Source organism: Silurus meridionalis, chromosome 12, assembly GCF_014805685.1.
Source record: "Silurus meridionalis isolate SWU-2019-XX chromosome 12, ASM1480568v1, whole genome shotgun sequence".
NCBI lineage: Eukaryota > Metazoa > Chordata > Actinopteri > Siluriformes > Siluridae > Silurus > Silurus meridionalis.
In genome coordinates, this window is record NC_060895.1 from 22,237,280 (window position 1) to 22,251,751 (window position 14,472).

A 14,472-nucleotide genomic window follows, 5' to 3' on the forward strand; every position below is an offset into this window, starting at 1 on the left:
CTCTTCTTTGAGGCTTACGTGAATAATAGTTAGTTCAGAATGCATCAGCAAGTGTTCTCACTAGCTCTAGAAAATATGAGCACATCACCCCTGTTTTTATCAGTCTACACTGGCTTCCAATCAAATATTGCATTGATTATAAAATACTACTACTTATGTATAAAGCACTTAAAGGTCTCGGGACTCAGACACAGTCTCAGTGTTGAAGGTGAGGCTGTAAATATATTTAGTTAGTCAAGCCTTTTATAAGTAGATTTTTCTTAAGTAAAGGAGCAGATCTGGAGGGATCATGGATATAGAGTGTTCGGTAATCTGGGGCTATTTGTATGCTGTCGTCCCCTCACTCTCATGCATTCACTCAGGTTTGTTAACGGTGGTGTGGTGGGTCGTCTCTTATCCCAGAGATCCCTCATGTCTTTGTTACCTTCTGGCTCTCCCTTTTAGTTATGCTGCCAGAGCGAGTCTTGGCAGAGTCTCAAGGTTTCTTCCTTACGCCATCTCAGGGAGTTTTTCCTTGCCACAGTCGCCACCGGCTCGCTCATTAGGGACAAACTTACACTTATATAGAACATCTTATTCATTCTTCGTTGCTGCATTAAATGTGTAAAGCTGTTTTGAGACAATGTCCATTGTTAAAGCGCTATACAAATAAAAATTAATTGAATTAATGGATTGATTGATTGATGGATTAATTGGATGGGTGGATTAATAAATGGATTGATTAATGGATAAATGTGATGATAAATTAATGAACTAATTGGATGGATTGATTGCTGTGCGGCTTTAGGTAGTCAAAATCATGGAGTTGTATTGTGGTCATGTTGGAATCGCTATTATGACAAGGTTGTGAATTTGCCCAAATATTGAGGTCCAATCATAAAACTGTTTCACACCAGCGTTTCTCCTTCTTTACTCAGAAATGCATGAGAATGGGAAAGCGTAATGATTTGAGCCAGTTTAAAAAGGGCTCAATTGTGATGTCTAAACGACTGGGTCAGAGCATCTCCAAAATGGCAGCTCTTGCGGGGTGTCCCTGGTCTGCAGGGGTCAGTGTCTATCAAAAGTGGTCTAAGCAAGGTACAGTAGTGAATCAGCGACAGGGTTGTGGGCGGCCGAGGGTCATTGATGCACGTGGGGAGTGAAGGCTGGTCCATGTGGTCCGATCCAACAGATGAGCTCCTGTAGCTTAAATTGCTGAAGATGTTCATGCTGTTAATGTTTGATGGGTCAGGACTGTTTTTGCAGCAAAAGTGGACCAACACAATATTAGGCAGGTGGTCATAATGTTTTGCCTGTGCGGTGTCTGTTCTATACAATCTTCTGCTTCCAACTTTGTGGAATCAGTTTGGGAAAAACTTTGTGAGTGTGATGGTCACATAGAGTAGGTTTAATTTTTATTGAGTGTACCAGATGAGCTGTATTAATTAAGTTCATATTTTCAATCTAGAAATATCTAAGATAAAAGTGCTCAATATTATGAACACTGTTAAATGAGGATTAGGAAAATATGAAATTTGAATGTATTACATGTAATGCACAACACTCGCATTCTTTTAAATCCTACATTTCTCCGGTCTATCTCTGTAAAGAAATATTTGCTAGAATATAACGCTGAATCCCAGATGTCCCCTCACTGCACATACAGTGGAGTTTTGCACCGTCATGCATGAGCGACACTTCTGAATGCTGTTGATGATTAATCAATCACAAGGTGTTGAGTGGATCTCACACTGCTCTCAGACAACTCTCACACTAACTTAGTTTTTCCTGCTTCATCAACTTTGAGAACAAAAAGATTACTTGCTGCCTAATATATCCCACCTATTAACAGGTGCCAAGATGAAGAGATAAACAGTGTTATTCACTTCACTGCTCATAATGTTATGACCAATTTCCCTGCACTGGAACTCCAGGATGACCATGTTCCTGTGTACAAAGCGTGTGAAGGTTAGAATGGTGGAGCTCGAGTGTGTCCTGCACAAAACCCTCCTCAAACCTTCTCAACCACAATGAACAGATAAACTGGAACTTCTCAATATCCCAAAAAATCAGTGTCTGGTCTCATTAATGCTCTTGATCAGAATGAATGAAAACCATTGCCACTTAGCCACGCCCCTTAAAATCAGTTGGAAAGACTTCAAAATGAAACCCCATTGTTTTGAAACAAGGTGTTCAACAGGTCGGTGTGACCACATACTTTTGCCTTTATTGTGTACACAGTATAACAAAATTTTGTGGTCAGATTCTTGTCATGATATAAATAAAATAATTCTAACGTTAATAATTATGTATAAAACTCAGGACATCTGATGTCTGCAGCAAAATGTTGCAAACCTTTTATCAGTCTGCTTTTGCAAGTGTAATGTTGTTTTCTGCTATCTGCTGGGGGCAGGAGAATCTGAAGCAGTGACATAAGAAAAATCAGCAAGCTCATCAAGAAGGCAAGCTTTTCTCAGATTTCTGCCTGACTGCACTACTGTAAACAATGTATTATAGTTTATTCTTTTATTTAAATAATCAGTTTCTTTCTTTTTCATTAGGATCTTTTTTAACCGAGCCTGAATATTCTTCTATATGTTGCTTATATTTTGTTGTATGTCTGTGAACTGGTTGCTGTAACATCACAATTTCTCTTTTGGGATTAATAAAGTTCTATCTATCTATCTGTCTGTCTGTCTGTCTGTCTGTTTTTTTATTCTGTCTTTCAAACTTTTTTAAATTAAAATATTTCGTTATTTTGTTCACATTTCTAATATTTTTTATATATATATTTTATTTATTATTTAATTTAAAATTATAATTTAATACGTCATTACACGCTGACAGTAAATAAACATAAATAAAACACAAAAGCCCTGCTTCGGTCTGCCTACGTCGCGCCCAAATTACACACCGCTCCCTAGAATCGTGCACTACGCAGGGCGCAGAACAACCGTTTTTTTTTTAAAGTGGAGTGTAGTGCACTAGATAAATGCTCTATTTGGGACGCGAACTCCGAAATCACATATATAAACAAGGAAACCCGGAAATGGAGATTAAATAAATCACAAGATTATAAATTGTGAACGTTTAAAAGCGCTGAAATGATTTTTTTAATATGGAAATATATATTATTAAATATTAATAGATTTTTTTTTTAAGGCTGTTGTGGTTTCGTCACTGTAGTGCGAGTCAGCTGACTTGTGACTCATGTGACTTCATAAGAAGCCGGGCGGAAAGACTCGGGATTTCATTTGCTCCAGATGAAGTCACACGGTGGATGAAGAAGATGTTACGGAGTATAGCGAGTGTAATAAATCCCTGTCCCGTGAGTTAATCCTACCCTACTGCTGTGTCGGTCATGGCGGACTCTCTGAGGCTGCTCCAGCGGTTCAGTTATGCAGTCGGACATTTCTTAAACGATCTGTGCGCCTCCATGTGGTTCACCTACCTGCTGGTGTATTATCACTCGGTTCTGGGCTTTCAGAACTCTTATGCAGGTGTATTATTGCTCGTGGGGCAGATAGCGGACGGAGTGTGCACGCCTCTGATCGGATACGAATCGGACCGGACCGCAGGATGCCGCAATTATGGCAAGAGGAAAACCTGGCATATGGTCGGTAAGTGTGTATCTTCATGAAGGAGAATTAAATGTCTGGGTGACGTTTCTTTCCTGTAGGAGTCTCCTGGGGATGGCGATTACGAGTCGGATGAACCGACTCACCTCGCCAGTGTGTCGATTGTATTGTCATCTTTCGACTTCTGATACGAGTCGACTCTTTGAACACAATTTGCTCCTCAGTATGACTCCTCAGCAAGAGTTTATTTTTCCAATGCGCATTCGATTCATGTTACCAAGAAGAGTCGGCTTTTTAGACTCCTCGAACGAGTCGACTCTTTCGACCAAGAGCTCGAGTCGACTCTTTTTTTTGCTGATCAGTCAGCTCAGCTGATTAACAAGAGTCGACTCGGTCGATCGATTATTTTAGCTGATTTAATAAGAGCCGACTCTTTACAACTCCCAGCAAGAGCCATCTTTTCCAACGCCCATTCGACTAATGTCACCAATAAGAGCTGACTCTTGCCAATCGATCAACTCAACTGATAAAAAAAAAGTCTACTATTTTGCTGATCAGTGAGTCAACACTTTTGCAGATCAATCAGCTCAACTAATCAATGAGTCGACTCTTTCAACAATCAGCTCTGTCGATCAGTTATGTCGACTCATTTGCTGATCACTAAGTCAACTCTTTTGGCAATTGATCAGCTTACTTGAATAGTAAGAGTCGATTCTTTTGCAGATCAATGAGTCAACTCTTTTGCAGATCAATTAGTTTAACTAATCAATGAGTTGACTTTTTCGACAATCAGCTCCGTCGATCACTAAGTCGACTTTTTTGGCAATTGATCAGCTTACTTTAATAGTAAGAGTCGATTCTTTTGCAGATCAATAAATGAGCTCTTTTTTTATTTTGCCAGTTCAACTGATCAGCTAAAACTAAAACAACTGAAAAAAAGATTGCCAAACAATCAGCTCCACTAAACAATGAGTTAATTTTTTTTTTTAACTCTCAGCAAGAGTCTCCTTTTTCAACATGCATTTAGGTTGTCACGGTTAAGAGTATCTAATTGTTCTGCCCTCTCATTTCGCTGTTAACTTTTCGCTTTTTTGGCATCCAAATGGTTCAGCTCACCAACAAAAGAGCTCGATCAGTTCAGAAACCCAGTAAGACCCGACCCATTCGATTCACAAAAAAGTCCCCCATGAGCTCATATTGAGGAATGATTGGTGACTCCTTGGTGTCCTCATTGGTGTCAGATCTTGTTCTCAGTATGTAGACATCATGTCATTATATACATTGTTTAATAAAATATGAAAAATGACTTGCTGGGGAAGTAGTTGCTCAGTGGTTAGAGCTCAGGGTTACTGATCAGAAATTTGGGGGTGGGGGTAAAGCCTCAGTTTCACCAAGATGCCTCTGTTGGACGCTTGAGAAATACTTTAGGGGCACCGTATCAAGGCTGACCCCCAGATTCCTAACATCTCTTGGATATGCAAAGAAAAAAAATTCACTGTGCTGTAATGTATTCATGAAAAGCCTCTCCATCTTTCTAACTGGAAAATAATCCATGATGCCTCCAGCCAATCAGAATCCTAAATGTCTAATTTCTCTGTTTTTTAATTTATTTTTTCTCCTCTTCTTCCTGTACTCCAGGGACGATCAGTGTGGTGATCTCTTTTCCCTTCATCTTTAATCAGTGTATAGGCTGTAGTGAATACACTCCACAATGGGCCAGGCTCATCTACTTTATCCCCTTCATCATCATCTTCCAGTTCGGCTGGGCTGCGACCCAAATCTCCCACCTGTCCCTCATCCCCGAGCTGGTCACTTCCGAGTCAGCCAAAGTGGAGCTCACAGCGTACAGGTACGGCGAGATATTAACGAGCTCACACTGGTAATACCAGATCACTCGCGTCTACATCCTTATATACAGTACACACTTTTTGATACCCTGCAGCGTTGGGAGCGAGCTGATTGGTGAAGTGAAACCCTGGCTCACACACCGGGTCTAAATATGGTGGCTCATGCAGAAATGAAAGAAGGAAGGAAAAGTTTTTTTTTTTTCTTCGCCCTGCAAATGTTGTGCTCATTTCTAGGCTTCTGTGTGCTCTTAGGGTATTTTTGTTATCTGCTTCCTGTATTCGGTGCTTTTACACCTACACGTGATTCAATAGTGATGTGTGTGTGTGTGTGTGTGTGTCTTTGTCTCCGCCTGTCTGTCTCTGCAATACAGTATTACTGCAGTTCATTATATTTGTCTGCGTTTCTCAATCTTTAACTATTTGTCTTTTTAGCTGTCTGCATGTCTCTTTCTCAGCCTGTGTGCCGTTTTTTTTTTTTTTTTTTTGTTTTGTACGTCTGTCTCTTTGTCTGTGTGCATTCAGTTTCTCTTTTAGTGTCTCTCTGTCTATCTCTGTTACTCTGTATGTCGGTTTCTCAGTTTGTCTTTGTGTACATGTTTGTTTCTTTTTTCCCGTCTGTCTGGCTCTGTTTTTCTGGCTCTCTGTCTGTCTTGTGTGAATGTTTCAGTTTCTCTTTTAGTCTGTCTGTTTTTCTGTCTTTCTGTTCACCTGTCTGTCTTTCTATCTATTACTCTGCATGTCGGTTTCTCAGTTTGTCTTTGTGTGATGTTTTCGTGTCTCTCTCTCTCTCTCTCTCTCTCTCTCTCTCTCTCTTTCTCTCTGACTGTGTGCATGTTTCAGTTTCTTTTTTAGTCTGTCTGTTTCTTTGCCTGTCTTCACCTGCATGTTTTTGTCTCTCTGTCTCTCTTATTAGATGTTTATCTTTGGTTTGAACTGTACATCAGTCAAGCATAACATTATGACCAGCTGCATAATATTGTCTTGACCCTTTTAATAGATTTGTGATCACTGCAGCCCAGGAACAGCCACAAGAGCTGCAGTTTTGGAGATGCTCTGACCCAGTCGTCTAGACGTCACAATTAGTCATACTCGCTCGAATCCTTACGCTCGTCCATTTTTCCTGCTTCTCACGCATAAACTTTGAGGACAAAATGTTCACTTGCTGCGTAATATTTCCCACCCACTAACAGGTGCCATGATTAAGAGATAATCAGTGTTCTTCGTTTTACAGCTCATAATGTGTTAATGTTATGCCTGATTGGGGTATGTCAGGTGACTATTTATCCTTCTCTCGGTGCCACGTGCTGATGTACCTGAGCGGAAACGCTGAGTAAATAAAATGAGGAATTCTAAATGAGGGATTTAAAGATGGGGGGAATTAAAGATGTTGAAGGTGCTGAGATCTGTGGTGGAGATCTGTTATGCACCAGAATTAAACTGGGAGAAAAAACAATCACAGCTACAAACTTGAACATTATTTAAATATTCTCAGTTTTTCTTGGTCTGTCTGTCCATCACTCTTTTTGACTATCTGTCTATCTCTCCTGCTGTCTCTTGCTCTGTTTCTCTCTCTACATCTTATTGTTTGTCTTTGTCTCCCTTTGTCTTTCTGTCCATCTCTCTTTCCCTGTGCTTACGCAGATATGCTTTTACCGTGATCGCCAACATCACAGTGTATGCCGTGGCATGGATTCTTTTTCATTTCCAGTCTAACGAAGATCCATCCAGCATCGATAACCTCGGCCCCGTCGACGTCCCTGTTTTCAGAGTGAGAAAACGCACACACGCCGTTAAACCAAACCCTGCAAGAACGTGACCTGCCGCAGAGTCGGTTCTTTGTTTCGGGTTGAGTCGAGGCGTATCTTTCTTTTTCTGTTCACATTTTTACTTGGCTTTTCTTTGTGGGATTTTTAAGCTTACTTTTATTTTTCTGATACAGATCAAAATAATCATTTATAATGCAAAATTTGCAGTAATAAACTCTCACCAGACAATTGTCTCTGGAATACGTTAAATTAATTAATAAATAAAATAAAAAAAGTTGTATATGAATGTTTTAATAATTGTAAAGTGTTTCCAAATTAAATAATTAATAATATTTATATAACAATTTATATTGTATTTATATTACAATTTAATTTCATTTAACTTTTTTCTTTTTTTTTTTTTGTATATTCCTAAAAAAAAAAATCTTCAGGCTTTTCCATGGATTTTTATTTTTTTTTTAATTTTTTTATCAAAACAAAAATATATCTCAATGCTTGTTATTATGGTCTCTTTATTTAATTATATATATATATATATATATATACACACACACACGTTGTATTATAATATTTACTACCATGATGTACTTTTTAAAATTTTCTCTTAAATATATTCAAATATTTTATTCTGCGTTTAAATTGCAAAATGCTGTAAAAGTTCTTTCATCTTAAATCTCATTACTGTTCTTTTTCTTTTTTCTATTTATTTATTTTTTGAATTAAAGAACCTGAGTCTGATCGTGTGGGCGATCGGAATCTTGTTCTCTTTGCTCTTCCACCTGGGCACGCAGGAGTCGAAGGCCAAAGGTAATCAGAATGAGGAGGAAGGAGAAGATAATGGAGAGCGGACACCTCTCCTCACCCGATCTGCACCGAATTCTCCTTCTGTGGCTCTGCAGTGGAGACACTGGCTGAAAGAGTGGTCCTTCTACCAGGTAGCTACAACCCATCAGCCAATCAGCAGCCAGCTTTTTTATCAAGTTTTTAGAACACAGTCAGCCAATCAGCATCCAGCTTTCTGCAGCAGTTATAGATTAGCACTGCAGGAACATGTTTAGTAAGATTATTGGCAGTTTCTGTCGTTGCAGCTCGTGACTGAAGCGCGAGTCTGTGCATATATGTCTGGAAGGTCATGCGACTTTTACAGTCCGATCAGGCTTTAACTGGGTCACGTCCAGGAAACGTGCAATGATTAACATGTTGCAGAGTGTGCAGAGACACGACACGGTGCAGCCTGTCATCTCTCCATCTTCACTTTTACATAAATGACTTATAAATGCTTCTGGGAAAGTACTGCACAAAACAAAGATTTTACAGGCGGTAAGGGAAAAAGGAGAGAGGAAATTGTAAGGTAGGAGAAAGAATGATGAAAGGAAGGAAAGGAAAGGTGGGGCCGGTTAACAAATACGAGATAAAATAAACGAGATAGAAAGGAGAGAAAGCAAGAAAAAAGAATGGAAGAACAAAGAAAGAAGGGACAAAAGTAGGGAAGAAATGGACAATGGCGTCAACAGAAAGGGACAAGAAAAGAATACAGAAGAGAGGAGGAAATTGGTAGAAAGAAAAGAGATGTGAAGGAAAGACACATCGGAATGAAGAAAAAGAATAATAGGAATAATAAATAATATCGGAATAAAGAAAGAAATTGAGGGAAGAAAGACTTTAGATTTTTTTTGTGTTGATTCTCAGGTTGCAGTTCTCTACATGTGCACAAGGCTGATAGTGAACCTGTCACAGACCTACATTTCCATGTACCTCACCAACACACTGCTCCTGCCAAAGGTAACGCGTATATACACACACACACACACACACACACACACACACACACACACACACACACACACACACACACACACACCTTTATAGCTGTAGTTTGATGAATTGATTGCTTCGCCACATTCTCTCGATTTGATGATATTGATATGGGTGTGTGTGTTTTACCTCTTTCTCTGATTGCAGAAGTACATCGCCACAATCCCCTTAGTAATGTACCTCAGCGGATTTGTCGCGTCTTTCATCATGAAACCCTTCAACAAGCTGATAGGGAAAAGTGTGAGTTTTCAGATTTCTGTCTGTTACCATTTAAACCTCCCTTTATACAGTGCTCTGTATGAAATTAAATGATATTATATTATAATTTGTGTGTAGATGGTGTACTTCATGGGTCTGATTCTGATCCTGATCTTCTCATACTGGGCTCTGGTGGACACCCATATGGGAGAGGGTGTGTATGGAGCTGCAGTGCTGCTGGGCGCGGGATCAGCCACCATTCTCGTCATGTCTCTGTCCATGACTGCCGATCTCATCGCAGATCAAACTGTACGTACCGTCCTGTTCACACACATCCATGCTTGTTCCACAGATCATGTAGTTCTGTAGGTGGATTTAATTTCCATTTATTTTAGTAAAATATTTCAGACTGTTTTTCTTTTCGCTATAGTTTCTTTAGTTGTGATTTACAACCATTTGTATAGGCTACAGTTCCTAGAAAACCCTTTGTCCTATACATTTTAGTCTTTTCTCTGCTCTAACACCACCTTCTACTGATGAAGAGCTGTTAATCAGCTGATTCGTTGTGTGGGGGGGGGTCTTCTTCAAGACCTCTGCTACAGGGACTTCTTGAAAACCTGTGCTAGAACTTATAATCTACAAACTGTTTACCTGCATCATTAAATCCTTTTCAAACCAAATAAACCATTGTGTAAAAAATGTAAATAATTTACTTGATGCCTAATGGTCCCTAGGGATGGTAAAATTCACAGATTCGCATGTGCGTCGGCAAAAAAGATAAAAAAAAAAGATAAAAAAAAAAAAAATTCCATCAGGTGCCATTTGTATCTCGATGCGTCGTTTATAACATATTTGCATTGGTAAGAAAACAAAAAAAATTAATAATAATTTGTTTATATATAATTATTTGTAGATGCATTACATGTTATTCAAAAAGTGACCAATAATTTGGGACCATTATTAGATATGTAGATTTATTTCCCGTCGCTAAACTGTTTCTCGAGTACGTTCTCTCAGCGCCGCTGCTGCTACGTGAATATGACGCATCACAACACTACGTAGACCGGGGCGTGTCCTGAGAGTCGCATAGAATACAGATTAACATGGCAGAGGTAGAGCTGTAACTTCCTGCACACACAACAGAAAAAGAACGTCTGCTTTTATTTTTTTCTTGTGAAAGGGACCTGCGCTAGAAGTCAGAAGGGACTTAAGTAAAAATTGTCGGTCTGAACCAAAGAAATAAAAGCGAACTATCAACATGATTTTTTTCATTGAATCGCATTTTGTTAAATCAAATCCGAATCGGATCTCACTGCATCGTAATGGGGTGAATCGTATCGCATCGAATCGGTAGCTGCTTCATATGTATCTCTTTAATGTATCGTTGTCTATGCATCAAAATGCGAATTGCACATCCCTAATCCCTATTGGTGTCCAGTTTTTTCCATATTTTAACACCTGCATAATTTCGATTTTCTAAAATTCGTCCTTACAGCAAAGTGGAGCGTTCGTTTACGGAGCCATGAGCTTCACTGACAAAGTTGCAAATGGCGTGGGAGTCATAATCATCCAGACACTGCACCCGTGTCAGTAAGTCACCTCTATTAACATCTAATGGGAATAATCATTACATATTATGTATATTTAAGACATTTGATATTAGATATTGTCATTATCAAATGTGTCTTATTTACATACTGTGTATGCTCTTCTTCTGCAGCACTCAGGGTTGTTGTCCTGCATGTGTGTGGTATTATCACTATGTGATGGTGATCGTTACGGGCGGAGTCGCCGTCGTAGCAGCTCTCAGTCTCTGCACCATTCTCATCTGGCCAATCAGGATCCGGCATTGTAAGTCTACTTTTAATCATATGCTGTTTTTCTCCACACATACACACTGAGCCATGACGACGATGATATTGGTTTCTTTACTTAATATTTTTAATCTTAACCTCCTGTATGAAGCCACATGAAGCAGGAGGCACTTTATATTATTCATTTGAGATTTAGGAAAGGAGGCGGGGCTTCCGGCATCTCCGTTTACTCCATAGCTCATAGTTATTATTTAATAATTCATATCTCACCCCTATGACTTGCTTTTACTTCATTCCTTCACGCATCACAGTTGGATGCAGACAATGAAACGGTCGTTTCTCCACCATATCAAATGTTCTACATCAATATATTTTGAAAGTGCAAGTAATTCGGGATTCACCTGAAGTTAGACAAGTCTTACAGGAAGTCATGTGACTCCGATCGTGTGTGTGTGTGTGTGTGTGTGTGTGTGTGTGTGTGTGTGTGTGTGTGTGTGTGTGTGTGTGTGTGTGTGTGTGTGAGAATCCTGTTAAATCTAATGGCAAAAGATATGTAAACATTATTATACATTAAATGCAATATTTTTTTATATTTAAAATATTTTAATAAAGTTAAAAAAGTGAGAGTAAAGCAAAGAGTGAAATTGTGAAAAAGTGTGAAAGAAAGTGAACAAAGAAAGTGTGAAGGAATGAAAGAAAGAAACAAAAATGGTGAAAGAAAGTAGGAGAGAGTGTGAAATGAAAATCGACAGAGCTGAAAAAAAAGACACGCAGGCAAAAAAGAAAGTGAACGATGCAAAAGAAAGACTGACCGAAAGAAAGTGAGGGAGAATAAAAGACGGAAAGAAAGAGAGTGAAGAGTTGAAGGAATTAGAAAGTAGGAAGTTGAAGGAAGTAAAAGAGATTAAAAATTGTGAAAGACCAAGGGACAAGAATGAAGAAAGTGTGAAAGAAGGAGAAATGATAGATGGATGTATAGGTTGACAGATACAGTAGATAGATACGATGGATAGATGCGTTGATTGTCACAACGTCTAAAGCATTTCACCGCATGGTATAATGTATACGTATTTGTGTGTCACAAATTAAATGTACTTTTTTTGCAGTAATAATATGAAAGTTATTATTCATTATAATGCTGGTAATGAAGTGGTTGCAGTAGTCGTGATCCAGCAGATGAAAGCACATGTAGATAAAGACACGAGTATACGAGGTGGCTGTTGTGTATTACAGTGGCAGTGGAGCAGCAGGTAAATGGGTCTGCAAACAGCCCCCCTAAGGGTGAGAGTTTTGTTCCACTCTTTTGCACTCTCTTTTTGATCTCACTTAAGCACCCCTGTCCTGAAAACACATGGATATAAATGATGAGCAATCAAAAATCCTACAGTGCACTGCATGAGTACCATCCACAGAAACATCACGGTTCGCTCACATTCATAGAAATCAAAAACACTTAATTTTACCACACAGGTGTTGATTTTCCTCAAAAATTGTAGATACAGAAATGCTTTGTTTTCATTTTACTCTACCAATGTCTATCGATTGAATGCTTTTCCCTTTTATTGTTGCATTTATGGTTCAGCTTCCATTAAAAGCGAATTCCTGATATCACTTGCATTATAGCAGCTGTAAATGGTCATTATGTGACCTGTATATAAGTGTAAGTTTTTGTGGCGTCAAAATATAATTATACAGTGGACTCTCGGTTTGCGAATGTAATTCGTTCCAGACAAGTATTCTCGCACCAAATGATGCGTATTACAAAGTAAATTTCCCTATAAGAAATAATGTAAATTTGAAAAATGCGTTAAAAAACCCTAGAAAATATATCTTTAAAAATATGTTAAAATATACAGTAATACAGTATGATGCATTTATAAGTGATATTTGTTGTATTACTGTATATTGTAACAATCAAATAAAAGTAAACGAAAAACAATGTTTACATTGAAGGAGAGTCGGTGCTGGCGTGAGGGAGACGAGGCGGAGTGGAGGATAAGGATTACTGCTGGGAAGTACGGGAATCTCCTTCCATTATGATGTCGGGAAGGCTTTTACTATCTTACTGTCTAGTTTTTTTTTTCAAATCACTTTCAGTTTTTGACTCGCTACTTCTCAACTTTGACTAAAAATCGATCTGATGAAACTTCTTGGCTGTGTTAGGAAGCGTGCGCAAAGAACCAACGTGATGTTTATAACAAAGCTTCATACGTTTAACAAAGAATTTCATGAATCTTTTTGTTCGTATAACAAAACGTTCCTACAGCAGGGTTCCACTGTAAGTATATAATTATTATATAATATAAATATTTTGTATATTGTATAAAATTATTATATAAATATAATAAGTATTACACCTACAAGACCAACATGCAATCAGCTTTTAGTTATTGGCACGAATCTCTTTCTGATTGTATCAGTTACGTGTCTGTAGGAACGTAACAGTACTACAGACGTGAACTGCTTTTATTTTTTAGCTATGGTGAAGTGCACGTTTATATTTGGCTTCAAAATAATTAATTTAGGGCTTGCTTAAAACCAGCTGCTAAAAACATATTTGTGTGTGATGTTCTATAGATCTTAAATTTCATTCTCATTGGTCTTAAAAAGGGCTTAAAAAGTCATAACATTTGACTTGGTGAAACCTGCAAAAACTCACCTGATTATTAAATAAACCTGATTATTATCCACAATGTAAATCTACACGTTCTGAATCGAACTCCAGCTGGGGTGAATTGGTGTTTTCAGGCAGCTCTGACCGTGTGTGTGTGTGTTTCCTCAGGTCTCCGTGTTATGCCCGGTCTGCTTTCAGACGGAACAGATTCAGAAAGCAGCGAGCCGACTCTGGTTAACTGAATGGTCCTGAGTTGTGAGTGTGTAAATCTGCACAAACTGAACTGCTACAGTATGTGGTCCAGAGTGCTGCCATTCCAGTCCTGTTTATCCACTTATTTATGAATGAATCCTATAGGTGTTTTTATTCTGCATCTGTGCTGCACTAAAGGATACAGACCAGAACATAAGCATAGAAACACTAAAGCATATTTTACCATGTGTTTGCGTGCGAGAGTGATATTGAGAGATTGTGATTGAGCGCACATATATACTGATTCAGTATATGAAGGGATTTATCAAATCTATTTTAAAGCCATTCAAACACTATTGACAAAGGGACCAGCATTATATATTTGTTATTGTCTGTTATAATGTGTACACACACACACACACACACACACATGTAATAATGTATCTTTTATACATTAGAAGAACAAAATTAGACTATCGCTTCCGTTTTTCACCGATTTCTACTCGTGTATCCAGCTGTGTACAGATGCCATTTCTGCCACAAACTCTGGACCTCGTTTATCAGTCTTTAACTAAATGTTTTCATGAAGTTAAATTGTATAATACGAAAGTCCTAAGAGGCCATGCATTATATTTCTTTCTTTTCTGTTTCCTTGTTATCATGACTTCA

At 38.4% G+C, this 14,472-nt stretch overlaps 1 protein-coding gene across 2 annotated transcripts; it reads left to right on the forward strand.

The window, feature by feature from the left end:
- The first annotated feature begins 3,170 nt into the window (after window positions 1-3,170).
- LOC124395003 (major facilitator superfamily domain-containing protein 12-like) lies at window positions 3,171-14,051 on the forward strand. 2 transcript variants are annotated; one of them, XM_046863546.1, is made up of 11 exons: window positions 3,171-3,599; window positions 5,196-5,406; window positions 7,046-7,172; window positions 7,896-8,105; window positions 8,860-8,952; window positions 9,133-9,225; window positions 9,322-9,492; window positions 10,679-10,773; window positions 10,904-11,034; window positions 12,231-12,278; window positions 13,780-14,051. In XM_046863546.1, the coding sequence occupies exons 1-11, from the start codon at window positions 3,341-3,343 to the stop codon at window positions 13,851-13,853; spliced, it is 1,512 nt and encodes a 503-aa protein (XP_046719502.1). In that variant the 5' UTR covers window positions 3,171-3,340; the 3' UTR covers window positions 13,854-14,051. The 2 variants fall into 2 exon arrangements, with proteins under 2 accessions (XP_046719502.1, XP_046719503.1); XM_046863547.1 differs by lacking the exon at window positions 12,231-12,278 and having other exon boundaries at window positions 3,176-3,599.
- Window positions 14,052-14,472: the final 421 nt, after the last annotated feature.